The sequence below is a fragment of the Filicampus tigris genome, chromosome 22 (genome assembly GCF_054856515.1).
Source record: "Filicampus tigris isolate MCC_2025a chromosome 22, RoL_Ftig_1.0, whole genome shotgun sequence".
Taxonomy (NCBI): domain Eukaryota; kingdom Metazoa; phylum Chordata; class Actinopteri; order Syngnathiformes; family Syngnathidae; genus Filicampus; species Filicampus tigris.
In genome coordinates this window covers 5,546,356-5,573,896 of record NC_141238.1, presented here as the reverse complement: position 1 = coordinate 5,573,896, position 27,541 = coordinate 5,546,356, and the positions used below count along the sequence as shown (strand labels likewise).

Here is a 27,541-nt window from a genome sequence, read left to right as displayed (position 1 = left end):
TACCCTTCGCGGGAAGGCGCAAGTGAAGGGCACAAGGGTGCAAGTGTGGGTATTGGTATTGGGCCTTTGAACGCCTCCTGTTGCTACTACAGTGGCATCGAGACGCACCTGATTCCAATTGCATCATTACCATCGACGCCAAGTATTCGACCAAATTTATGAATTCATTGGTTGAATTCATGCATGTGAGAAGAGACGGGTAAATTCAACCAAACCACATGACTATATGAAAATGAGATGTCAAAATTGCAAATTTTGGCCAGGATTAAACCAGTCGGTTACATTCAACTGTATGCAGTTGCGCTATGTACCCACAAGGGGGCGACGTTGCCTATTAATCCTGTGTTGAGCTCTTTTATAACAACATTCCCAGTGGAAGAGAATTAGCCAGTTTAAAATGGCAAATTCTGGCCAGGATTAAACCAGCCGGTTGCATTCAACTGTGTGCAGTTGCGCTGTGTACCCACAAGGGGGCGACGTTGCCTATTAATCCTGTGTTGAGCTCTTTTATAACAACATTCCCAGTGGAAGAGAATTAGCCAGTTTAAAATGGCAAATTCTGGCCAGGATTAAACCAGCCGGTTGCATTCAACTGCGTGCAGTTGCGCTATGCTATGTACCCACAAGGGGGCGACGTTGCCTTTTAATCCTGTGTTGAGCTCCTTTATTACAACATTTCGACTGGAAGGGAATTAGCCAGTTTAAAATGGCAAATTCTGGCCAGGATTAAACAAGTCAATTTCACTCACCTGTATGCAGTTGCGCTATGTAGCCACATGGGGGCGACGTCGCATATTAACCCTGTGTTGAGCTACTTTATTACAACATTTCCACTAAAAGGGTATGGCGTTAGATTGACGCCACAATTACGTCAACGTAATGTCAAATTCCGCGTAAAAAATGTGTTTCGCGTCTAAGTAATATAAAATACCGCGTACAAAACATGCTTCTGTTACAAAACAAAGCACGTTTTGTACGCGGTATTTGACATTACGATGACGTAATTGTGGCATATCGCCGAAGGGTTTTAGCCAGTTTGTATCGGATCATAAATGTAAAGCAGAAGTATAAGAGAAAAAACATACTGTTTTTTTTTGGTAACAGAGATGTTTATTTAGACAACTGAATGCATGCCATAAAGAACTGTGTTACAGCATCTGCAGTCACTTTCAGTGTTCCAACTGAAAACCGAATTAGGGATACACGAAACGTTTTTTTATTTTTATTTTGCGGGGGTGGGGGGGGGGGGGGGTTGGATTGGCCAGCTCATTGTTATTATTAACAACATCACAGTTGTTGGCATTTGAAGGGAAGTGTCACATAAAACACTTAAGAGACAGTTAAAAAAATGCACGTACTGTCGGCAGCATTCACATGCAATATTAGATGTCTCCTGGGGCTAACTGAGCATTTGTCTGCACTATTTCTTACAGAGATTCACAGCTAGAACTGATTTTTTCGTGGTGGGGGGGGGGGGGGGTATTTTACATGTAAATGAATGATGCACATGGATGTGGAGGGGCGAAAAAAAGTAGTAAAAATAAAACTAATTTGTGCTTATCGTCGCTAGGCCTTATTTATATTCATCTATATACTCTGTATTTCTACCCCGAAAATGAATCCTTGACATAATTCCAGCCAGTTGGTCCAAACATTTTTTTTTTTTTTAAACTGCCGTTTCCCCCATTATGCTGACGAGCCCCGCCCCAAAATAGCATAATATAAAAAAATAAATGCAACCCTTTCACAAAACGAGCAATAAATAAAGATCACATGGTGTTTCCTGTACTGTATATACACACAGAGAGAAGGTTGTCGTATATATGTACACTAAACAAGTGTGTGTTGCGGATGTAATAAGTTACACAGAGGGGACAAATGAGACCACTGCAGCCATGATGTGTGGCTTATTTAAAAATTGTTTCAGGTAGGTTGTAAAAAAAAAAAAAAAAAAAAAAAAAAAACAACAACAAAAGCCTATGAAATAAGTAGCTTATTGAACACATGGATGGACAACAACATGCACGATGCTTCCCACTGCATGTGATGCGTTCATGGCGACACGGAAGCTTCGTTGCTCCTTTTCAGCAAAGCAGTTTGTTCCATCCCGTCGGGGGTCACATGCTCGAGTCCTGCGGAGAATGCGCTGCTTTTTTTTGATTCCGGGAATTGTCCGCCGCCGTCTTGAACCGCGTTTAAGTGTGGACTAGCTTATGTATGTACAAGGAGGCGCAAAATGTCCGCCGGGCGGGCCGTCGTTACCCATGGCGACCGGCCGCGTCCTCACACGTTTTTACACGTAGCTTCCCCGCTGCTAATATTCACAGCTCGTGTGCATTTCATCATATGTGTGTGTGTGTGTGTGTGTGTGTGTGTGTGTGTGGAGGTCACCGAATCCTACACTGGAGATACAATCTACAGAACGTGTGTGTGCTTGTGTGTGTGCGCGCTCGTCTTTGTGCTTGTTTTGGTGCGTTTTAACCCGCCTCCCCCCCCCGCCCCCCTCAAACGCTCCTTGGGGGTCTTTGCAGCTCGTGGGTTCTCCTGTTGCGTCCCTTCTTGTTGTCCTGCATGCGGCGCCACTTGGCGGCGTGCTGGACCCCCGCCCGGGCCGCCGCCTGCCCCTTGGGACCGCTCTGCGTCTTGGGTTGGTTCTTGGGCGTCGGGACGCTCAGCATGCCCAAGCCGGCTTGACTTTTCTGGGTCTCCGCTGCGGTCTGGAGCCAAGCTTTGCCCTGAGGGGGGCCGGCCTGCAGCTTTTGCGCGTTGGGAGCCAAAGCTCTGGGCCGCGGCGGCGGCGGCGGCGGGCCGGCCTGGCCGTTGGCGCCGGGCGCCTTGGTCTTCTTGGGCTTTCGCTCCTTCTTCCAAACGCGGTCGCAGAACTCCTCCACGCTGTTGAGGTCCGGGTGATCCAGCAGGGAGAGGAAATCCCGGTACCAAACGCGCTGCTTGCCGGCGGGCGGCGACCCGGCCCCGGGCGGCCCCGGTAGGATGTCGCCCAGCCTGTGGGCGGGGATGACCTGCAGGCTGAGACGCAGCAGAGGCTGGATGAAGCCGTGCTCCACCGCCTGGCAGTGGTACACGCCCGTGTCCGACTGGGACAGACTGCGGATGAGCAGACCCTGGTCCGTGCGCAGAACCCGCTCGTCCATCTTGATCTAAAAAAAAAAAAAAAAAAAAAAAGACGCCACAAGCGAGACGAAAACGTTGGATCAACTCCAAAAAATTGCAAAACAAAAACAGTGGTTGGCGCGCACCTCATGCTTGCGTTCGCCGCCGGCCGTCTGCAGCTGCCAGTAGATGAGCGCCCGCTGAGACTTGGGGCTGCACTCCAGGAACATGCTGCTGTTCTCAACTCCGTAAACCGCACGGTCCTCCACGCCGCCGCCTACGCCGCCGCCCAGCCCGTCCACGTCATCTGAAGGGAGGTCAGCGTTAGACCAGGAGAAACACCAAAAGTGTTCCCCCCCCCCCCTCCCCACAAACCGTGATGCTGAAGATCCGAGCACTGGGAAAGTGGGTCTCCGTTCCTGATGTCCTGCCGTCTAGTGCGCCTGTGAGGACAAGTCAAAGCAGTTAGATGAATCGTGTAATGCTGCCTTTCAGCCTCTAGGGGGCAATGTTACCCAATGCACGACCTCAACCACAACGCTGCTAAACTACTTGTGTGAAATGGGGGCTGAACTTAATCACTGTAAACCCTTGAGTGGCCTCTGATGAGCCATTTCCATGAAAGTCGCCTTTCTTTTTTTCCCCTTTTTTAACGACAATAGCGAGAAATGTCATCGTCAAGCTTTTTACCGCACTGTTCCTGTTCCTCTCGTAAAAAAACATGGAAAGGGGGGGGGTGAGCCAAAGGTGAGGGAAATAAAGCCGCTCAGAAATATCGACTCCGTCCCCCTATTGGGATCATAGAGGCAAAAAGGTCCATGTTGAGTAGAAATTTTAAGGGGTTTACCTCCACCCCATCTGCTTCTCATTGTTAAATATTTGCACAGTAAGAATGTCAGGATGCTCCTGCGCAATGTCCCGACACATCATTACAAGTACCGAGATGGATGTTCTGGCTGTGCCATTTTTTTTTTTTTTCTGTTGTACTGATAACTCCCAGGTGCGGTGTCCAAAGCCAGGTGGTCCGGTACCTCTTGGCGGTGGGGAAGTATCTGGAGCACTCGGCGCCGTCCCAGGCGCAGTACGGGTCCCGGGCCAGGCAGCACTCGGCGCAGGCCTTCCCGTACACCTCGCAGCGGTGCAGCGACATCTGCGACACGCCCAGCGACGAGCCCAAATACAACTGTTGCTGCGGGATGGAGAGTGGAATAGTTCAGTCATTTTCCCGTCAGATTTCTGGATTTTTGTAAGAACTGTCCCAAAATGGCAACTTCTTATCAAAATGGCCGACTTCTAGTTCAATGCGTCTCGCTATGATTTGTGTGTCGATCGGTGAAATTAGTGACGGGTGGCTCCTTTTTCATGGAATTTTTCCTCCAGAATGGCTGCTTTGAATCTTCATGCCAAATTACTGTTTATATTTGGGCGTGGATCCTTGAGACTTTTTAAATGGGTCTTGTTATGATTGACATGTCAACCCAATTCCGCGTCGATCCGTGAAACTGGCGACGGGGCAGATTTTTTCCCCCTCGGTTTCCAGGCTCCCTTTTTCATCAAATTCACCCCCCAGAATGGCCAACAACCAATTTCACAGTGATCACTTGCACAGTAGCTGAGGGCAATTTTTTTTTTCCTGACTTCCATTTATTTATTTATTTTTTTGAAAGAAATTTGCCCCCAGACTGGCACCCAAAACAAACCTGTTAAATTTGGGCCGTGTGTCCTTGTGACTTATTTGTGCGTCCTGTTACGATGACAGTATGTCCACCCAATTTCATATTTTTTTTTCTCCAACTTGTATTTGCCTCAAAGGCTCAATTTTAGACCAGGACCAAATTTGTACTTTAACAGACTCCTTCGGGGGAATTCCGCCAAACGAGTCCAAATCTGACCTTGTGTAGTAATTTACCTGCTTGGTTGACAGCTCCATTGCGGTGATGGTGGTCGGCTCCTGAAATAAAAAACAATTGTCATTCAACCGACACAGCTTCTTAATAATAAGAAGAATTATTTTCATTTACAAATCATACCCTGAAGACGGTCATTTCTTCCAACACAACTTCCTCCAGGTCATGCCAACTCTCCCTGGGGATGGTCACCACCTTGAGCACAGTGCCCACATCTGCAAGGAAATCATTTTTCTCATCACTATTTGTTAAGCGACAACAGCCGAGGGTTGGTCGTACCCGTGCCGATGAACATGACGTCGTACTGGCCGTCCTCGGCCTCCACGCGATCCACCACCAGCTGCGAGAACTGGTAGTCCACGTCGGTGCGCACCATGATGGGGCGCCCGCCGATGGGGTGCACGGGGTTGTACATGGCCGGGTGGCCCCGGGCGAATGTGATCACGTCGTCCGGGAGGTCTTTGGTGGAGTCGAAGCCACCGAACGTCTTGCTCGGGCACTGAGGGCGAGACACGGGAAGGCAATAAGCAACAGCGGAGGAGGTCATGAATTGAAAAAAAAAAAAAAAAAAAAAGGATATCTATCAAAAAGTTTGGGAGTTTTAGGAGTTCACGTTATGGAGTTTTTAGACTAATTCACATTCAGCGTTGTTATTTGTTATTTGGCCTTTCCCTGAAATGGCTTAATGACTCTGGATTAATCTGTTATAAATGTACAATAAAATATATTTTTTGCAGGTTCTTCATACTCGTTAATCAACATAAACGTGGACGAATAGGTTTACCTAATAAAAAAATGGTTGTATCTTTTAGTTCGTTGATACAATCATTTAACAGTAATTTACAGGCACAGAACATTTTTCTTTTCAAATTAAGAGCAAATGAATTGGAACATGAAGCAACTTGTGGACTCCGGCCCACAGCTCGCCAAACAATGGTGTTTTAATTTCATTTCTTCTTCTTGACATCATATTTAATGCTTTTAAATTTTTGCAAAAATCCATTTAATGGCTTTGAATGCTTTTTAACTACGGGTGTTTTCATGTACAAAACGTATAGGTTTTAGTGGATACTCACAGTTCCAGGTCTGGGGTATGGCACCCTGCCTTGGAAGGGCACCCACTGGTATGTGGGTCCGTCCCTGTGGGCGTAGGGGCCCAGGAACACCCTCCGGATGTCGGCCATGTTGTACATGCACACCGCCGAGCCTTTGAAGATGTTGCTGCGGGGAGGAACCACGAGTGAGTACAGAAGGCGGCGAGCCACCAAGCGCAGCAGTGACTGATCGGAACGTCTCCGATTGCTTCCAGGTTCTTTTTTTTTTTTTTTTTTTTTCACAGGAATTTTGGCTTGGAACTTTGCTTTCCAGAGCATCCCTGGAAGTCGCAACGGTGGCTTCCACTTGCTCCAGAAACCCGCGAGATCAATCAATCTCATAAAAAGAAAGTGGAAGCGCTCCTTGAGAATTTACGATCCGTCCCAGGTTATCCAAGAGGCAGCGCTCGTTGGAAGCGGAATATTCCAAATGTGGGTTATTCCTGTGGACGACAGCGCCACGCTCATCCATCAAATTTGATGTCGGGCGGCGGCAACGCAAACGTCCCGGCGTCGTTCTTTTGTTTCCGAGCAGCGTCCGACTAATTAGGCGAGTGGAGTCGGCAAAGCGCGGAAGATGAATGGACGGGCGCTCCGAGGTGGTAATTCAACGGAAATTCAATTAACGCAAAGGACGCCGCGTGCGCCTTCGCCTGAGAGCAACATCTGTTTGCGCGGAAATTCCATCTCGCACGTGCACGATTCCATTCTCGACACACACATGCACACACTCCATCAAACATTGATCTGACAATGGCGGCGCCCCATTAAGCAGCCATATTAAAAGAAGCTGCGCTCTATTCATCCCGGGAAACTGGCCGCTTAGAAAAGCAATTAAGTCTCTTGTACTCCCCAATGCCCCTTAATTGAATTGAACGTGCGCTTCTGTGTGTCTGTTTTTGTCCATGTGTGTGCGCGGCTTGACCGCTCAGCTTGAATACCAGCCAGAAAATTGATAAAAACAAACCTCCATTGAGACGCATCGTGTCATTAGCCGTGATTGATGGCGAAGTGTTTGGACTCTTGTTTCTACATATGCAAATGAGTTATCACGATAAGTGCAACCGGCTGGAGCGGTCAGATTTTTTTCGTTGTAATCTGATGGGTGGGGAAAAGGATGTGGAATGAAGACGGCGAACAGGAGAATTCTTCGGGAGGAAATCGTTTGCTGAACAAAAAATGTCAGCTCCGACTGGTTGCTTAGCAACACACCAACAAATCAACTAGGACAGGAGCAGCAAGTCTCAGTATGAAATATGAAATTGAAGTTCTACGAAGTAAAATGAACAAAGAGATGCTCAAAATCAGCCTGTTTTTTTTTTTTGGGGGGGGGGGGGGTGTTGGGCGAAATGTAGCGAATAATAGATTTCGCTAATTTCATGTTTTGCGAAAGGTTTCTTCAAGACAAGAAAGAGATCTGGAACGTATACCTGGATGTGGTGAAAACGGCGTAGATGAGTGGATTCTTGGGGTCTTTGGAGCTCATTAGGAAAACGTCCTCTGAATAAGGGAAAACAAAGATGCGGGAACGTGACCTTTCAGAAGTGTTCCGAGCGCTTTTGGGAGTGGAGGGAAAACTCACGTAGCTCATCGAAGTGCGTGTCGATGCCGTTGACGCCCGGCACGGAACACATGAGCCGGGCCTTGAGGAAGGTGGTCCATTTGTTGACCAGGCTGCGGTGGCCTCCCATGTCGTTCTGCAGACAAAGACAAGAAAAGTTAAGACGCTGAATTGACATCCTGCTTGACTCTGTTTTGACAGCAACACAGCAGATTTGACCCAAGGCTACTAAAATGGATTTCAAATTGACCCGTGTGAGTTAAATCAAGTCAACGAATCTTGACACTAGGAAATGTTACATCCCAGTCCTACGAACTGTCTGTGTTCCCACCGCATTTGCAGCGGTGGCTCGGTTCCGTTACCTTACACAGTTGTCCTATCCGGGCGATGGTGGCCTTGCCCGTGTGCTCGCCATCCATTGCGTTCTCTTTGAAGAACAGGAAGATCTTGTCGTCCTCGGGGTTGTCGCTCTCCGGGACCAAGTGAATGCCGACGAACCTCGGGTCTGAACGTGGAAAATGTGAACAAAGCAGCCGTTAAAAAGGAGTCGGACAAAGCCACCTCTGTTTCCAGGGACGCAGTTCGCTTACATTTTACACCTCCGAAAGTGATCCCCCATGACATCCCGCGACTCCAAATCCCGGCGGCTAAACCGCACATCCAAACCACATCCACTCAAAGACACATGGTTCCGATTGGGCCCTGTACCTTCGATTTTAAGAGTGGGAGGCAATCAAAGCCCAGGGCTGGAGATTTCTGCTCGTAAGAGGCGAAGGAAAAAAAAAAAAAAAAGGAAAAAGGGTCGCACGCTGGAGTGAAACAAACGGTGCCATGTTACGCCTTTCTGGGATTCAGAGGAGCTGTGAAAAAAGACGGGCGGGAGAGCGGCGGACCCTTCAAGTGGGACGTGGATTTATAAGCCCCCGTTGGAGGCAGGTGCGAGACCTCTGCGATGAATCAACGCCTCGCACGCCCCCGTAGCGAATACGCGCCATTAAATCGACACTTTCATAAATTACAGCCGGAGGTCGCGCGGTTCGCTGCGTGGAATTACAAACTGGAAGGCCGCAGCATGCAGAGAGGGAAATTACGCCGGAAGATTTGTATTTATTTATCTTTTTAACATGAAAAGATTTTTGCTTTACATGATTTGGACAAAGGCACAATGTGAACCTTTTTTTATAATCCGCATCCCTATTTTCAGTCCCACAGACTTTCCCCCCTTATGACACGGGAAGCCCTCGATGATGAATGCCAAATCGAATATCCCCTACTTTGGTAATCCCCACCATCACAAGGTGACGGATGGATGGGGGATTAATGTCAGGACAATATGTCATCAGCGCTGCAGCGGCTTCTGGAGTGTATGATTGTTGAAGGCGGTGAAGAAGAAGAAGTGGAATTTGACTCCACAACAGGAAAACAGCTGAGAGTGGATTAGCAGTGTGGGAAAGCAAAAGGATTGGGGGGGGAGGGGTGAAGGGGAGATGGCTGGCCCGGCTCGAGGGATCGGTTCTCTTGAATCCGACGTGATGATGAGAGATTGCGCCCCAATAATCCTTCTGATGCCGGCTTCGGTTTCCGGTTTGCTTACCGTTCAGCCACCTCGAGTCGTGCTGCTCCGTCCTGACGGGATGGTGATCCCCCAGCGTTCGGAAAATGGCAAAGTCCCGTCCCATGAAGTCGGCCGACGTGCCCGAGTAGAGCTCGCCATCTGGCCGGGGAGAAGGGCAGTCGTTAGGAAACGCCGCGGTTTGCAATGGCGATACTTGGGAAAAACCCGACTCGCCTATCAGGAGCGACGCCGAGAGCATCTTGGGGTCGTAAGGGCTTTTGCCGCGACCGTTCTCGAAATGCGAGGCCAGCCGGAAGATGTTGTCCTGTGGAGGGAAAGAGTCTCGCGTTATGACACATTACCAGCCTGAGGTTGAATTGATGAAATATCAGGAAGTGGTGCAATATCTCCTACATTCGAACGCATTACCTCGGCTTTCTTGCCCATTTCCAGGTAAGAGCAGATGGGATGGAAGGCTCCGGTGCCGCAGACAAATAAGTGGGTCTGGTTGTAGGGTTGGAGCACGCGGATGAAGTTCGAGCACTCTTTCTGGAAAAGACGCAACAGGGAGCACGTGAAACTTTTTAAAGTCGTAAAATATCATCCTCAGTGAAAATGATACGGAGGCTAATTGAGACAAACGTGACGCTTGAAAATGGAGCCTAATCTAGAACAGGGGGAGGCCTAGGACACTGTCAGGTGGAATTCCGTTCAAAAGGGAATGCTTTTCCAAGAAAGAAAAAAAATAATAGCCCTGAAATTTCCGTTCCCTTTTAAACAAATCCCACCTGTGAGAGAAATCAGGCAAATCCACTTCAGGTCGGGAGTATTCCACATGTTGGGGGTATTTGGCTTGGCGCTGAGGCACATAGAGACATTCCCAGCGGCGCAAGGCTGTTTAGCGCCATGCTAATCAGCGGGATTGTCGTTCGAGGAAAGTTATTAATGGAGTCCGTTTGGGCACACGTGTTCAAGACATTCAGGTTGGACTTATTTGCACTCGTATATGAAAACACATCTGTAATTTAAATGTAGACAGACAGCCGCCTTAGCGTTGCATGAACGTTAGCACCAGTCTCCCTAAATGGTAACAGAATCCGACCGCAGGCCCGTTTGATTAAACTGCACAAGAAAACCTTCGGGGGGCTACGTGTTGAGAGAGAACACTTTGAACCGCAATCGGTTTTTTGTTAGCCTTGGACAGAACAAGGCTAGCTTTGCATGTTTTCCCTTCATTTAGCTACAGCACTAACAGGGGTGGCTAACCACGTGTCAATAGCGGACGTTTATCTTTGTACATGATTCCAATTATTGTTAACTCCGACTTTTAGAGGGACAGGATGTTTTCCCTGAGTGAATATTTGACAAACGTTGATCAAAATGCTTGGAAAGAACTTTTAAATAAATCAGAATGCGTTAGTACTGGAAAGAGAAAGCCTAGATTTGTCCATTTGCTAGATGCTAGCCCAAGATTGCTAATGATCGTTTAGCTTTGTGTGTGCATCTTTTAGGTCATTGGGAGCTCGCCCCAGATCGCTAAAGGCCGTTTAAAGTTTGTACATCATTATTTATTCTTGTAACTTAAATATGAAAATTTGACGGGAAACTTGTCGATGGACGGAATGTATTAGCATCGGAAAGAAAAAGCCTAGCTTTCCATGGTCTTTCGCCATTTAGCTAAGAAGCTAAATGGGTGTTAGCCACAGGTCAAAGAACAGATGTACAGAAAAATAAACGTCAAGATAAGACTTTTTTGACATTTTTACTAGCGACTAGTGCGCTAAACGTTTGGCCAGTTCACCCAGAGGACCACTGCTGAGATCTTACTTGATGAATCGTGGCTGACCTCATCCGTGCTTATATGTATGGTCTATACACTGCCCCTTAATGATTTTCCCCTCTGTGTTTCCTACTGCACACGACATCATTCTCACGCCGTCGTTTAAACGTCAAACCCCCGCCCCCCGGTGCGCTCAAAGTCGACCTCTCTTAAAATCTGACATGGCTGTCTTCGGGTTGGACTCATTAGCAACGTGGGAGGTAGTCGTGTCATCAGTGAACACCATAAACGAGTCAATTTGGGGAATGCTGAGGAACCTAAGATATTCATGAAACCATATTTGGTCATACGAAAGTTTGTCTGAATACGATATTTTACATTGAAAGAAATTAATGGGAAAAAAAATTGGAATGAACTAATTCACTGCCAGACATTTTCAGACCCCCTTTTACCTTAACGTTTGAAAAAAAAAAAAAATGAAAAAAATATAAATACGTTCCTGGGATTGAATGGCTGGACTGTGAAAAGACGAGTAAATTCATCAATGGTAGTGAATGAGTTAATTTTTTTTATAATTTCAATGGACCCCCTTGTATTTACGGTTAGGCACTGGTGGATATTTTTTTTTTGTATGGTGGGGGGGACCTATTCCCCTTCATTTGCGCAAAAAGAAAGTTATTTTGAAACTGAGAACCTGCGCACAATTTAAAAGTCATACAATGATGAAAGTTGCCACTATTTTGATTGGGAATTTCAAATCCTCGCGGAATAACTCGACAGGCTACCGTATATGAAAACGTTCCGTTAAAGTGAATCATTTTGTTTATATTGGGATGAGCCGACTCCATTTTCCACAGTTGTTTCGTGCGAAACCGTGGGCAATTGTAAATTTGCGCCGGTGGAGGATTGTTTTTGGAAAAGTGTGAACATCGGGAGTATTGTCCCGACGGACGCCTGGTGCGTTCCGCTCCATCTGCTCCCGCTGGCCGCCTCTCAAGGGTAAACATTTTGCGGCGGGCGGCACGCAAAACGCCTCATCGCTTTGCTAACAGACGACGGCGCAGGCGCCGCGGAGGTGAGCTTCGAAGCCCACTGTAACGGCGGATGGCCTGCGACCCAGGCGTGAAATTAAGACCATGTCGGCCGAGAGCGAGAGGAGCTATCCAAACACGCGACGCAAACAAAGCCAGCGCCAGAAAATGTGTTGGTCAAACTTGCGAGTGGAATACCACACTCCCACTTGAAACAAGCATACATGTATAAATACACTCAAACAAAAGCAATGAATAAAACCTCTGTGGGAGTGCATGCGTGCAACGGCCTCTTGTTATTTAAATACTGGCAAACAACATCTGTTTTGGCGTGCTAGCTTGAAATATACCACATCACTCGTGACATTTGTATGAATTATATGTACATTCAAGACACACAAAGAAGGGAGATGTCATCATTTTCAGATCAGATACGCACAAAAAATATTTCTGGCTTTATAAGGACATGCTTTGACTTACTGTGGGCATACGTGTAAACAAGTTAATGTGTATACATAATAAAAATGAAAATATAGCGTTAACACTAATAGCATAATGGCCTATGTTGTTTTTAACTCCCTGTCACAATAATAGCAATAAAAAATTGCAATGAGCTTGCTATTTTTTGTTTTGTTTTTAAGCCTGTTTGGATTGTCAGTCATCCAGGTCATGGTGGTCAGTAAATTTAAATCAAGGAAACAGCGCTCTTGTTTGTATTACTAGTGTGTTTTCCCCCTGTTTTCTGAAAACAAATACGACTTCGGCAATTATGCGATCTGGCTAACAAAATATATGAAAAACTTGACTAGACTCACTCCACACTGAATTATTATGACTTATAAATAAAAATAAAAACAGAAACTCACTGGCCCCTTTTTAAAACTGTTATTATTTTTCATTAAAACAAAACAAAAAAGATTTTTCTGAAAACAGATTAATGGATGGCTTTATGATTTGTATTATTTGTTTGGAATGTTTCATTTGACTTTATCACCAACAAAAAAAAGAAAAGAAAAACAGATTCTTCCAAAAGCTACATTCATTGGCCACTTCATTATTTGTATTTTAATATATATAGCTTTTTTTGAGGTACAAAAAAAAAATACTCACTGACCCCCTTTTATATGATTTTTATTACAAATGAAAAGACACTTGCAGACCATTTTATCATTGCAATTATGTCATTTTCAATTTTTGTCTGAATTTAAATATTGTCCACTCACTTGCCACATCACTATTAGTATTTTCTACAAAAATTCACCCACCCCTTCATAATTCGTACGATTAATATTTTCAATTGAAATTTTAAAAAATCATTTTCTTAAACATAGTAGTCGCTGGTCACTGTTATTACAACGATTTAAAAAAAAAAAAAAAAATTTTGTTTAATTATAACGATAACTTTTTCTCACCGGACACTTTATTAGGCACACCTGCACACTCTAATATAACAATAGGGTTCATTTTTTACTGACTGTCAGCGACACGATGAATAATTGTGTCATTGCATTCATAGAGAATGCTTGCTATTATTATTATTATTATTATATATTATATTATAATAACCAGGATTAACAGTGAGCATCGTTGTCATTGGAATATGTGTGAAAATGTGTACCTAATGTCGTGTCCCGTGAGTGGACTTGAAAGTCCCAAATGAAAGCGAGCGAATGAGAAGGCTAAGCATGGAGCAGACGTATCATTGCGGCCGGCGAAGAAAGCGAAAAGGCGACTTACCCCGAGGTCTTTCCCCGCCCACTTGCACTCGTCCCGCTTGGAGGGGGTGGCGGGCCACGCGATCTGAGCAAAATGACAAAGTGCACAAAGTCACTCGGCGCCCAATGTGGAGGGGAAAAAAAACAAAAAAAAAAAACGAGAGAAAGACAAGGAGGGCTGGAAGGAGGGAGCGCTTGAATGTTTCATGAAACAGGAACGCCGTGAGTCACGTTTGTATAATTCAAGAAACATTTTTGTTCAATCTGAGCTACTTTCTTTCTGTCTGACCTCAGAAATCTCTTACACACCCAGGGCCATGTACGTACAGTGTATATGGTTCTTATTAAAGTTCCTATGCCCAAGTGTAACATATGGACACACTTTTCCGTCGTCTGACGTGAGAACAGACGAGCGGGCGAGAGCCTTGGAAGAGACAATACACAAAGTATGAATAATGCATTCAAATTGTCCTCTTGGCAAATCCATATGTGCGCACATGAATTATAAACACACAGATTATAAGCAGGCCGCGAGTGAGACGTTCGCCGACTCTTTATGTACTTAGAGAAACGTACAATTGTTTGCACGTGGCCTAGCTTGTTAGCGTAGCATCGCCATGTGCGTTAATGCTAAGAGACGTACGACGGCATATCAAATATAAAAAGAGGGAGTATCAAGAAAAACCCGAGGCAATTTCTTATTAGCATATGAAATATCAATAAAAGAGATAAAATAAAAGACATTCAATTGACCTGAAAAAAATGAATATAAAAACTGAAATGACAGTTGGGCATGTGCACAAATAAGAAGCAAGCAAATATACGAATACGCCATAATATATATTCTTTATCGTCTGCAAAGAATGACTAATAACGCAGTTACTGAGGATTTGGTCTCCATACATTATACATCCGTAGCTCCGGCTTTCACCTCATTTTCTTGCATTAACACGTCACACTGAAGACATTTTATCCCGACCATCAGCTGAGTAGGGAATCTGCATTGCAAATTTCTCGACCTGCCTAATCACTGCTTTTAAATTGTAATGACGCACAGATGAGAACTAGAAAGAGGGAGGAAAGTACACTCTTTTCATTCCTCTGTTCATCAGCGTGCAGACTGCAGCCCCAAAAAAAAAAAAAAAAAAAAGAAAAAAAGCAGCGGTCTCATTTACTTCAGTGTCTCAAATCAGATTAAAAAAAAAAAAAAGACAGCTAACCTTCAGCAGGTGGGATCTAGTACAAGCACGTCGACTACCACATAGATGCTATTCATTAGCCCGCCTATGGCGTTTCCCATAATGTGTTAGCATTAAGCTACTAGACTTGACGTATGATTTTACCTGCTTGTGGTCTCGGTTGATGTTGACGAGGTCGAAGGAGAAAATGTGGTCCTCGGCGCCGACCAGCAGCCTGCCTCGCTCTTCGTCCAGCAGGAAGGTGTCGTAGCCGGAGCTGTTGGCCAGCCCTGCGAAGCTCACCAGGTTGCTGGACTCTAACATCTCTGCAAAGACGGAGGAAAGAGGAAGACATTTTTAGACTGCGTTTGAGCAAAAATGAAAATTGAAAAATGTGCTTTTTTTTTTTTTTTACAAATATTTCCTTTTGGCTAATATTGATGTTTTCAGTATTAGCCTTCAATCGCAGGTGGTCCTGTTGTGTGTCATGTTTTATTACACACACACACACACACACACACGGCAGACAGGTATGGCATGCCACATCCAGTGTGAACGTCCCAGCATGTCCCAATCAGAGCTCAGTGTGTTCATCTGTGTGATTGGTTGAATAATTCATATGCAATCATTCTGCGTGTGTGTGTGTGTGTGTGTGTAAACGCGGTATTATGCAAATGAGGACAAAGCAAAGCGTGACTGAATGCTCCGTGTGACACTACATTATTACAAAGCATTCAATTAACATTTAAAAGACGAGGCTGGCCAAGCGTGGAGCGAACAAAAGAAACCTTCAGACACGATAAATGAATGTTGTGGATGCAAATGTTAGCAACAGGAAATAACGAATCGGTATTTTTAATCGACTTAATAATTATGTACATTCATGTCAAGCGTGTATGTTCCTACCTTCAATAAGCACACTTATTTCAAGACTGAGATGATATAGGATGGTAATTATACTCGAGAATATTTTTTTTTAAATGTAAGCTTACATTTAAGGGTTTTTCCTAATTTGGCGACTTCACATTTTTTAATTATATTTCATCAAAATCACACATTGTGGCTGCTCAATGAAAAACACGCATCGCCATCTATCATTGTACGATCAAAGCGTTGACTTGTCGCATGTTCAAAAACCAAAACGTGAGACATGTTCTGTATTGATCGCACATGCTTCGGCAAAAAAAAAAAAAAAAAAAAAAAAAAAAAGGATGCTTCAAGAAAATTTGTTGCGGAATTAGCAACTTAAGTCTCAAGCATTGATTTGGATGTGAACATCGGCGCCACCGTCGCTGAGCTGTTTGTAACCGATCACATTAGCATTAGCATTAGTTTGAGTTTCAGAATGAGTATTTCTTTTCTGCCAAATATCAGAATATTTAATATTTCTTTTTTCAATTCAAAAGAAAAACATGAAAACATGGGGGTTCAATGTTTTTAATCAACAATTTTTTTTTTTTTTTTATTCTTTGCAAGTTGCCCGGCTGGCAACCGAATCTTGTCCGCCATGTCAAAATTAAATACTTGAGCCCGGTGGAATAAATCAAATAGCGTTGCCGGCCTGCACGTGCTTTTTATTCTGTGACTAAACATCATCCATCATCATCAGCGTCACGTATGCAAGAACGCCTCGGTTTTGGTCCGCCGGATGGCCGCGTGATTGACGGGCCGCTATAGGAGCCATCTGCGCCCACTTGGACATGTGCGTCCACGTTACGCGAGGCGACCACGAAGAGGACCACGGAGGAGGTGCATCACCCCGGAAAGGTACTTGCGGCTCCGTACGTGTGTGTGTGAGTGTGGGTGGGCATGAATGTGTGTGTGTGAGGGTTTATACTCCGCCGCAGATGGCTTGAGCGTATGTGTGTGGGCTTGTGTGTGTTTGTGGCTTTTTCTCCCACAATGGACATTCCATGCGCACCGACACTCAGCTGAAGGACGCTGTGGTCATTGACGTACACACACACACACACACAACGTACACGCACGCACACAGGAAATGAGTCGGAGAGAGGAAGTGTAAGGAAATGCCATTTCCAGTCAACGGAACCCGAGGAGGTCGTCTTAGGTTTCACGATGGGAAAGATGCTGCAGGAAGTGGGAGTGGCACGTGTTATCGCCATCCAATAACAGAAAGCACTGACAAATTCTCTGATTTTAAAAAAGAAATTAAAAAATTTAATAAATTGCCAGATAGTGAAGGATTCTTAAAAAGATGAAATAAAAATAATTGCACATTGTGTATTGAAAACAATAACATAATGCCTTCGGAACGTGTGCTAGCTTAATGCTAACACACAATACAAAACGCCATACACTGGCTAGTGAATAGCGTCAATGCCACGGTCTCCATATCCCTTTAAGCCACAACCATTTGAACATGAACAGTACAGCACCAAATTAACCACCAGGAATATATTCTTTATCCTCTGCAAAAAAAAAAACAACTATTACTAATATAACTATCAGGACGTACAAACTGTTTATTTCCCGACAATCCATTGAATTGATTTCTGTTTGTATGCAAAACAATCTGTTAACATGCACTTATATCACCGTAATGATTTCGGAGCACTTCCTGTTAGATGCCGATGCTATCGCTAACGTCGCTGCGCGACACAATAGTGCTAGCAATTGTGAGTATGTTTCTATTGTGCTTTGAGAGAGTCAAAATAGTAGAAACCGCTCTCAGGCACTTTATCATTGCCAGGATCTAGCATGTGTTTGTGTGTGCGCGCGTGTGTCTTGGGGGGAATGGCGAGACCTCCAACCTAAACACGGACACGCTCGCTTGGACGCCGCACACTCCACTAAACTTTCGCAGCATAAAGAAGTCTTTTACATGCTCGTGTGCACGTTTACAAAGCGACTGACGCACACACTTGGTGCCGGTCTAATCCAATTGGCGTTTTTTGCTTAATCAGCACAAATCTTTGGAGCGGCAATCACACACTCTGCTATCTACTGTATACAAGTGTGTGTGTGTGGGTGTGTGTGTGTGTGTGTGAGACGCATTTTACCACCCGACGTATGTCGTGGGGCGAGTGCAAAAAAAGCGGTAGCAAAACATACACATGGCTGACATTGAGCGTGAACCACAGTGTTGTTGTTTCATTGTTGTATTCTCAAAACACACACGCACTTGACTGAAGAGGAAACAATGAATTGACATTGTGTGTGGAGGACCGGGCATTTGTCAAACAGGCGTCGACGCCCACATGCCGCACAGTAATGAAAGAGAAGCCACGGGCCTTATTTCAGTTTTTTCTTTTGATGACGTCGGGGGAGCTCAGCTGTGTGCGTGTGCTCGTGTGGAATGGCAGAGCGAGATTCAACAGACGGTTAACGCAATCGCTTCACGTTTAAAGAATCCCGTATACAAACTATCTATATATATATATATATATACACACAAAATACACAGTTTTTGGTAATATGACAGCTTTATGTGTATAAGCAGAATTTTAGACTTGAAATTACAACAATGTATTATTTTCATAAGATCGATATAATTTTTCCCATAGCATTATTCGTGTAAAATCTTTTTTGTAATTTTTCATTCTTGGAATATTTTTTCACTCTTCTCAATTTTATTATTGAAAATTCACATAACTTTTCACCTAGATTTTAAAATATTTTGCATTTTTAAGAACTTTAATGCACGATATTTTGGGAATGCTAAAATCAATACACAATATTTTTACATTATGGATTATATCCTTGTAAAAATCATATTTAAAAAAAATATATTCAATCATGTTTTTCTTTTCAGTGGGATCCCACTGGTCCTTTGCTCAGGTGCGTTATCGCGCCAAATTGTCCAAGTCATTTTGAATATAAAATAGAAATGTGGATTATCAGGTCTTCTTTTTTGTGCAATTTCTGAAAAGAATAAAAAATGACTTTGGCAGTTATGCCATTAGACCAACAAAACCATATCAGATCCCATTAAAGGCCTCATACGGGATATTTGTGACATTTTGAGTTGTACGAATCAATCAAGTGAAGGGAGTGCGTTGATGAGGATGGAAAAAAGGGAGTTGACGACCTTCAGGCGTGATTCGATCGTTGTAAAAGCAAAGACGTGTCCTTCTCGTACGTTTTGTTTGGCGTGTTCCAACCTCCGCCTCAGAACTCCACCCTTTCCTTTTCTTCTCAGTGTGTGTTCGCCCAGGCTTCGGCCTCAAAACGCAGGTGCGGGGAGGCGGCAAATGCAAGAAAAAAAAAAAAAAAAAAAAGAGGCATGGAAAATGTGCACGTCGCTCCACAATGTGTTCAAATATTATCCTAAGCTCAAGGATATCCACACAAAGTTCTCCCCCTCTCTGTGGCTTTTCTTCTTCGCTCCTTCCCGGCGAGAGCACAGTAGCAGGTGTGGACCTGTTGCCGTGGCGACGCGGGGAACAAAACAACCAGGTGCCAGGTACAAAGATGACAGTTGGCACACAACTCTGCGGCCACAATTGATACGGTTCTCATATTTTTGGAGCGTTCGACTTTCCAAGAGCATTGGGAGCAGCTCGAGTGTGTGTCGAATGTCAGCGTGCCTAAACGCCGAGCTCTCTCATCAGCGCTGGAGGGGTTGGACGAGTGAGGAGCGGAACAAAAGGAGCATAGAGTGAAACATTGGGCCCTCGGCGTCACATTTGGACCAGGCTTGCACACGCAGGGTTAAAAACAAGTGCACTTACATTGTATTGCGTTGAACTAAGTATCTAATGATTGGTAGAAAAAAAAAAAAAAAATTACATACAGTAAATTAATTTTCTTTCATGCCCTCTTCAAGGAAATTTTGTTGATGATCATATTTATTTGTTTGATGCAAAATAAATACAAAATCAATTTCCGGTCACGCTAAAAAATTTTTTTTCCAGAGTATTACACTTTTTAAATAAAATATTTAAAACTTATTTTACTGTATATATACATTTTATATTTATTTTACTTTTATCAAAAAAAAAAAACATTTTGATTTCTTTTTTTCCACTGTATTATTTGTCAATTTTATTGTCTATGTTTTGCATTATTTTTATTACTATTCTTTGCCTACCACTGTGTTACTACAGAATAATTAAAAAAATATATTTAAAGGGGAAGTCAAGTCAAAAATGTATGCAACCCCACTAGTATAACATGGCATTCTGTTTAATACCCATCTAATATCCGTTTTTATCCATTTCAGGGGGCGGCCATTTTGTCACTTGCTGTCGACTGAAAATGACATCACACGGCTCACTGGTTTTCTGGTTAGGTCTTGTGACATTTGCAATTATATAAATTTTTAATTCAAAGTAATTCTGGAGGTTTTCTTGACCTTTTTTTTCCCCCACAGGTTGAGAGATGTTCCTATTTGTTCCATTTCCACATTTATGAATAGGATGAACAAAATATAAGGAACACCACAGCTCCGTGCGCAAAAAAATTTCACTGCTTTTATACTGTATCAAACTACACCAAGCAGCCAAATACGGGCGAATGAGGCAAAACGAGAGACGACCGAGCACGAGAGCACACACACGTTCTAAATAGTGGTTGAATATGGAAGCTTTTGATTAGTGCGTCTCCTCCTGTCACTGCGTGGCGGGACCACAGCGAGCGCGCCGACCACAGACAGGCTGGAGGCCCGGTGGCGCCCACCGCAGTGAGCCCACACGTGCATGCCGCTAAATGTTCATGCGACATACACGCTCTCTGCTTCTCATTTGACACACACACACACACACACACAGATGGGGTTTGTATGCAAATGCCGGCGTGGCATGGAGCTGCTCTGCAGATGAATCAAACGCGGACGCTGCGGTTACAAGCGCGGTCACTGCTTCGCGTCGCTGCTGACATTTTATTCCAGACTAATGAGGCGAGGCTGTCGAAAGCGAGAGGGCAAAGTGTGGAAGGCAAACACAATGCCGGTGTACGCGTGCTAATTAATTCTGCCTGGAAAGACGAGAAAAGCGAGTCTCCGTCACCGGTTTTGCCAAATGACAAATAATTGGGTGGACGTTCGTCTCAAGGACTCATGCCCAAAATTGCACAGGAAGTCAGCCATTTTGGTTTCAGTTCGAGCGAAGGCTAGTACTTTATTAGAAGTTGGGGGGAAAAAAAATAAATCAGCCCCAGGCACAAGTTTCATCGAACAAGACGGAATTTGGTGAAAATATCTAACACAACGGGATGCACAAAAATGTCTTAAGGACCTGTGCCCTAAATACAACAGGAAAACATCCGTTTTGGTTTGAAGCAGCCTTTCACAGCAAATTGATGGGCCTCGTACATGGTTAGAAAGTTAAAACATTTTTTTTTTATAAATATCAGTCCCCGGCATGAGTTTCACAGAGCAAGACGGAATTTGGTGGAAATGTCTATCACAACGGGATGCACAAAAAAGTCTCAAGGACCCATGCCTAAAATTCAGCCATTGTGGTTTGACACAGCCTATCTGATCAAATTCCAAGGCTTGTACTTTGTTCAAAAATCCTTTGGCAAAAATTCATCCCCTGACACCAGTTTTACAGAGCAACAAAATTCGGTGAACTCATCTTTGAAGACTCTTTCTTCCCATCAACCATGTGTCCACGTGTTGTCCATCAGTCCGTCGTGCACTAATTTGTAACCCGATTCTACTGGGATTGAGCGGCGTGGCCTCCTCTCCTCTGTGACTGACGAGCCTTAGCAGGTGGGAGCACCCCTTCATACGGCAAATCTGCACCTCAGCCGTAACCCGAGCCACTCACGGCAGATGCAAAGACAGCGGCGAGGTGGATCGTTTCCCCGTCGCCTTCTCCGAGCGTCATTCTGCGGGATATTGCGGCGGCGGCGGCCAGCCCACATCCTGATCGCGGATGCAAATCTGCACTGTTCAAACACTCGCGACAAACAGTATTGATTGTGAGGGACGTCAACTATCCAAGCAGACTATATGCGCTTCCACATTGCTCCTCTTAGTCACTGTGAGGAGATTCTTGCAGAATGTGTGGCACGTAGGACGTCTGCACACGCTCGCCAAACACGCACGAGTGAATCAGAGTGGGACTGTGATATATTTGGGTTTAACACATGCGCGTGCGACAAAGCCGCGGCAAAACATGGGTTTGGTGTCGACTCGTGGAATGTGTAATAATGAGGGTCGCTCAAGATGACAGTCAAGCATATAAAGGAGACGGAATCCAAAACACGCTTAAAGATTGTACTTTGAGTCAGCGGTATTGTGGTTTGTGCGGAGGAGGAGGTCTGCCGAGAGGAACGGGACGGAGGCTGGTGTCTGGCAAAGTTGGCCAGTGTGGAGAACACCTTGTAATTATCCACATCCGGCAGGGTAGGGTGGACGGACGAGACAGACAGAAGATGCTCGCTGATTAGCAGACATCCCAAAACGTACACGAGACTCTTTTGGGGCCGGTGAGGACACAATCATAGACTTATGGAGTCCAGACTGCAGTGAATGCGGTTCCATACCGAGTCTATTTGAAGCGCTGGAAGTCGGACTCAGATTCCCAGCCTTCTCCACTTCACAGTAGACTCCATAATTACCCAAGCTGACAGAAATTATCAGGTTCCCAAAGTGTTTTCGGCTTGGGATCGCTTGGGGGTCACTGATTTTCAATCACGCACACATGCACGGCTTGACCTATAGGAGTCAGTGTTCCTCCCGGTGGCTGCTTGCAGTTTAAGAGGCTTGTGCAGGCATTGTGCTGAGGAATGCACGAGTGCGTCGAACCGTGGGAGCAAAGCATTGTACTCGTAGAAGCATCCGTGCGCATCGAGATGCCACCAACAGAAAGTAATGATCCACTTTTCGAAACAGGGAGCAAACGAGACGATTTCGAGCCAGCATTTTGTCGCCCGTAGAGCAAGAATTAGCATGTCGATGCTACATTATGTTGTTGGCTTGTGCACTGAACGTGAAGGAGTTAAGCTCGGCGCTGCCTTTCCATTCCACCCTCTATCCTCACCTACCCATCACTAATTACAGCATGAAGCCAATGATTATGTTTCCCATGCCCAAGACCATCTCCAATTAGAGTCGTCTTTCTCCCTTCACCTCCCTCGTGTACTTGTCGGCAGGAGTAAAAGTATTTATTCCACAGGGAGAGAAAAATCATTAACTCCTGCGATCATCCACTCAGAGAAGCCAGGCCATTTTATTTTGCTCAACGTCCCAACTGGCCCCCTCTGGGAAATCATTCACTCTGCACTTGCCGCGCCAGCTGTCCCGCGAGGGCTCATTTTATCTGTCGGCCATTCTGCGCGGCCAACTGCCCGCTCGTGGCCGCGTCTTTTCCACTTGAGCTAAATCTGAGACATAGTCCGACTCCCTGAAAGGGTGTTGTCGGCCGGCTCTCCCCTTTGAGGAGGCTGCCTCGTGTGCTGGCTTGTTTATTTGACAGTCCCAAAATCACAGGCCCCGCTTGTTCCGTCCACCGCGCCGAGGCGTCACTCAGCACCCGTGTGGTCGTTGCGCTCGAGAGGATTCCGCCTTGTCGTTTATTTGACTTAATTACTATGCAGGGAGAGGGGAGTGACACCTCACTCCACGGCCAGTCTCCCTTCCGTCTGTGACCGTCTTCCTGCCAATTCCTGCCCACAATCTTCCCTACAGTACCGTGACAGGCATCAAGAGCGCCTTGAGGCACCTGTGGGGCTCAAGACACAAAACAAACGGCGACGAACACAATCAACGACAGATTTGTCGGCAGATGCATCTGCACGCAGCCAGGTGTCTAATTATAAGACCGGGCGCATTTTACTCACTTGAAAAAAATGCAGGAAAGTCACCATGGAGGGTGTCGTGTCCCATTGAGTGTAAACAAAGAGGTTGTGCCCACTAATTTATCACTCATGCACTTAATACAGATACTGGATGACAGTCTATTTCTCTTGAGTAGCTGTCAGGGAACCATTCGAGCATTCTTCACACAGATGGCTGAGGGAGGGATGACATTTTTCCCCATCACGCCTGCAGGCCGGCCCCCACTATGGCACCCAGGGGAGGTCTTACTCGGATCAGGTGAATCCTGGCAGATTTATTTGTGTCCTCCGAGATGCACGCATGAAGCCATTCATTCTTCAGCTTTCCAGGCTTCGGTTGCCCAGGTAACGCTTCATGTACATCTCTACAGTCCGCAACTGATCACCGCTACTTGTCAGCATTCTTCTCTTCTCATCGAGCCGCACAGACTTCAACTTTGGCGACCGCCCACTTTGCAGCACCCGCGATTACAATAAGTATTCTCTAGTAAGGAATCATATTTGCATTCTTCAATCTTTCCTTAAAACAGAATTTCCTTAAGTGGGAAATGGCTACGGTACATGCCCTGTATGAACGTGCATGTTAACAAAATACGTGTAACAACACAAGCAATATAATGCTCAAAAAATATTTTCCCCCAAATTTTTATTAAAAACTATAAAGTACAGTTATATGAACAAAACACAGTACAGTATAACAAAGATGGTCCAAATACTGTTGAAAAAATACTGAAACACCCATGCAATATTTAACTACAGTAAACTGTACTGTGTTTTAGTGTTGATTTTTCTCAAACTTGGGAAAAAATGAGTCTATTTTGAGTTGTTGTGTTGGCTTCATTCTTTGCTGTATGAAAATGTGTCTGCGTATCATACAGTTTTGTTGCTAATTGCAAGAAACTGTCCCATTGGTCATCACTGATGTCTGGGGATTCTGGGTGCATACAAAAGCATTTTTCATGCCATCGCCATAGCTCTCTTGCTGGACGCTAGCTTTACATCAGGACTTTTCTCGTAGATTTGAGTTTTTCCGACTCCACGTGTCTCCCGGATGTTTTTTACTTTGTGTCCAGCTTTGCATAATTGGATGCATTTCACTCTCTCTTTCACGGTCATTACCGGTCTTCTTCGTTTGGATGGCATGAACTACAGACGAAAATGTAAATGAATACATTTAAAATCTTTCACGATTTCGGTAAAAACGCATGCCAAAGAAGTAACTTGCATGTCGCCGTTTTGGATCCGATGATGGCGGAGCGGTCAGAGTTTTTCCATAGTACGAGCGGGAGCTGCTTGAGTTTACGCTACTGCGGGCACCCCTATGGGTTCCGGATACAGTACCGGAACTTCCGTTGGAAGTAATCGATCGTTAATGTAATATAGTGGAAGAAAATTTAATGCCTACATTTTTTTTTTCGAGTGAGGGAATTTCCGTCTGATCCGATGATGGCGGAGCGGTCAAAGTTTTTCCGTAGTTTACAGCGTGGACTGCTTGAGTTTGCGCTAACTTCGGGCTTCGCTATTGGTTCCGGGTTCCGAATGCGGGAACTTCCGTTGTCAGGAACCGATCGTTAATGTAATATAGGAGTAGAAAATTTAATGCATACGTTTTTTTTCCGGGTGAGGGAATTTCCGTTTGACAGAGGTCCGTAGGTGGGAATACTTACTGTATTTCGACTCAATAGAAGTCGCCGTCTCGTCTCTGCCTACGCCAAAAGGCTGAGAATTGGGGCCCAAGAGCAGGGTCAGAGTGGACACAAACTGTGATAATGGGAAATATATCACACCAAAATTACAACCTGGGCTTCGTCGGAAGGATGAAACATGTCATATAGCAGGCCACTAAACATAAGTTAGAGCAAACAAGTCGGCCAAAGATAGAACATCAATTAGAGTGGCAAACATCACATTCACCCCGTTCACAAGATTTCTAAATATATTTCTCAACGAGAGCAAAATTATCCGAGGGACCAAAGCTTTGGTCTGCGCAGTCAAACACACAAGGGAACCTTCTACCACAAAGTCCTGTTGTCACTTGCAAATTGACGGCGATTGATCATAAATTTTCCGAGGGAACGTTTTACGAGGGAGACTAAAATAGAGACCACACTCTCTGTTGGCGACTTTGGATCACGTTTTAGGGCGCGAACCACAACAGCTTCCCTCCTAAACTCCCAAAAGTATTCCGAAAATGTTATTATTCCGAGCGAAGAGGAAAAGTTTGGTATTAGAAAGAGTCAGATTTAGTGGGAGGGAGGAGGCACGAGGTCGGGAGAAACAGCACTCTGCAGTCGCCCCTCAAAATAACACAGCAGGAGGCAATGACATGTTTGCCGTATACGTCCAAAAAATGTACACATGCACCACTCAACATTCAAAATAAAACTTCTGTAAACATTAATCCAAAACTCTGCTTCCATTTTGCACACAACTTAAAGAAAGGCTTTGTGTCAAAACTGAAGCCCCCCAACCCCCTGCCTTATTTGACAGTAGTTTTGGGACAGAAGCCATTAAAACAGAGGCTCTACTGGCTGTCCGGGGCACTTAACAGGGCTGCTCAATGGGGACAGGGGCCAATATATACATTTAACTTCAGGCAAGAGCTCTACTGTACCCCCGGCATATGGAACCAATCTGGACATTTGTCATGTGAACAGCAAATTTTAAGCAAGGGAGAGGGAAAGTAACAGAGAAGTTAATGGGAGATGCTTTTGGAGGCAACCAGTGACTTAAATAGCCACGCAAAATTAGAGGAAAAAAAATCCCTGTGAGCAAAAAATAGATGAAAAGAAAAGAATGAAAGAGTGCCCGTGGGCAAGAAAAGGAGGCGAGGCGAGCCTTGCTCTGCCAAAGTCCCACATTACCCAGGAGACTGGAGGGTGAAACGAGAATGGGCTTACCCTTGTATGACAGCTTCAGCCTGGGTACGTTGTGCTTCGGTTGTAGTCCACTTCCTGGCTGCACCGCCACGCACAGCAGCACCACAAAGCCAAACAGGTAATCCATGGTGCTGGAGTGCTGCCGGCTGGCCTCCAGACCAGGGAGGGAGACACAGCCCTACCAGCCCACCAAGATGAGTGGCTCCAGGGGACAGAGCGACGAGCCCGGAGAATCCCACTCGGCGCGTACGGAAAGTGAAGGTTCCAGGGAAGGGGAAGAATCCAAGGTGAGCTTCCTTTAGCTTAAGAGTGTTGGGCAGTTTGAGGTGGGGTGCAGCTCACATGGCTCTCCGTATGGAGGTCCAGAAGGTAGTCCCTGCGATGCTCAATCTACTCCCCAGGTGAGGTTTTAGCAATAAGCCGGACACTTGGGAATGTGTTGGACTGCCAATATCAGTCAAGTGAAGGCTCTCCTATATTCCGAATAATTTTTTTTTCCTTCTGAGTCTTCTCTCTTTTTCCCTATGATCAGACACTGGCGGCAACCCTCTAATCCTGGCGTGGAGCTCCAGCAGACTGTTGGGGAGAGAGAGAGAGCACGAGAAAGAGAGCTAGGGGAGGGGAGGGGAGCGAGGGATGGGAGAGAGAGCGACGGGGGCGGGATAACTTGACAGCGACGATGAAACACTAACATGAATCGCGTTGTCTCATCTGACCACATTTCCTCGTCTGTTTTTTTCAATTATCATATGCTCAGCACTTCTTTCTTTGAAAGGGACTTTATTTTTAGAGATACACATGGACCTCTGCAAAAGCGGGGAAGCAAGTGGGCAAACCTTGTGACAAGTTGTTTTTTAATCTAAAAGTACTCTGCCTAAGAATTGAATGGCTCAAATTTGTTTGCCATGCTGGTAGTCAACCTGTACAGTCTGGTACAGATCCTGTCTCTGGGAAAGTCGTTCACATGAATGAAGGGGGTCAGTGA

The 27,541-nt window shown here is 45.1% G+C and overlaps 1 protein-coding gene across 1 annotated transcript; it reads right to left on the bottom strand.

Moving 5' to 3' along the window:
* Positions 1-1,236: 1,236 nt before the first annotated feature.
* On the bottom strand, positions 1,237-27,127 carry sema3aa (sema domain, immunoglobulin domain (Ig), short basic domain, secreted, (semaphorin) 3Aa). The gene is made up of 17 exons (XM_086021877.1): positions 26,578-27,127; positions 15,098-15,258; positions 13,777-13,839; positions 9,658-9,777; positions 9,463-9,553; positions 9,268-9,387; positions 8,036-8,178; positions 7,695-7,809; positions 7,543-7,612; positions 6,095-6,239; positions 5,298-5,517; positions 5,142-5,233; positions 5,021-5,062; positions 4,143-4,300; positions 3,487-3,554; positions 3,258-3,418; positions 1,237-3,158 (listed from the first exon to the last, which is right to left on the bottom strand). Exons 1-17 carry the CDS (start codon positions 26,681-26,683, stop codon positions 2,505-2,507), a joined length of 2,529 nt encoding a protein of 842 aa, XP_085878003.1. The 5' UTR covers positions 26,684-27,127; the 3' UTR covers positions 1,237-2,504.
* Positions 27,128-27,541: the final 414 nt, after the last annotated feature.

What these genes read in the sequence shown, in the direction of transcription:
- sema3aa (XM_086021877.1), bottom strand. Translation starts at nt 26,683, where the DNA reads ATGGATTACCTGTTTGGCTTTGTGGTGCTGCTGTGCGTGGCGGTGCAG. An exon ending in CACGCACTTCGATGAGCTAC is followed by an intron (nt 7,613 to 7,694) that starts GTGAGTTTTCCC and finishes TCCCTTATTCAG; the next exon opens with AGGACGTTTTCCTAATGAGC. An exon ending in GCGGCGAACGCAAGCATGAG is followed by an intron (nt 3,159 to 3,257) that starts GTGCGCGCCAAC and finishes TTTTTTTTTTAG; the next exon opens with ATCAAGATGGACGAGCGGGT.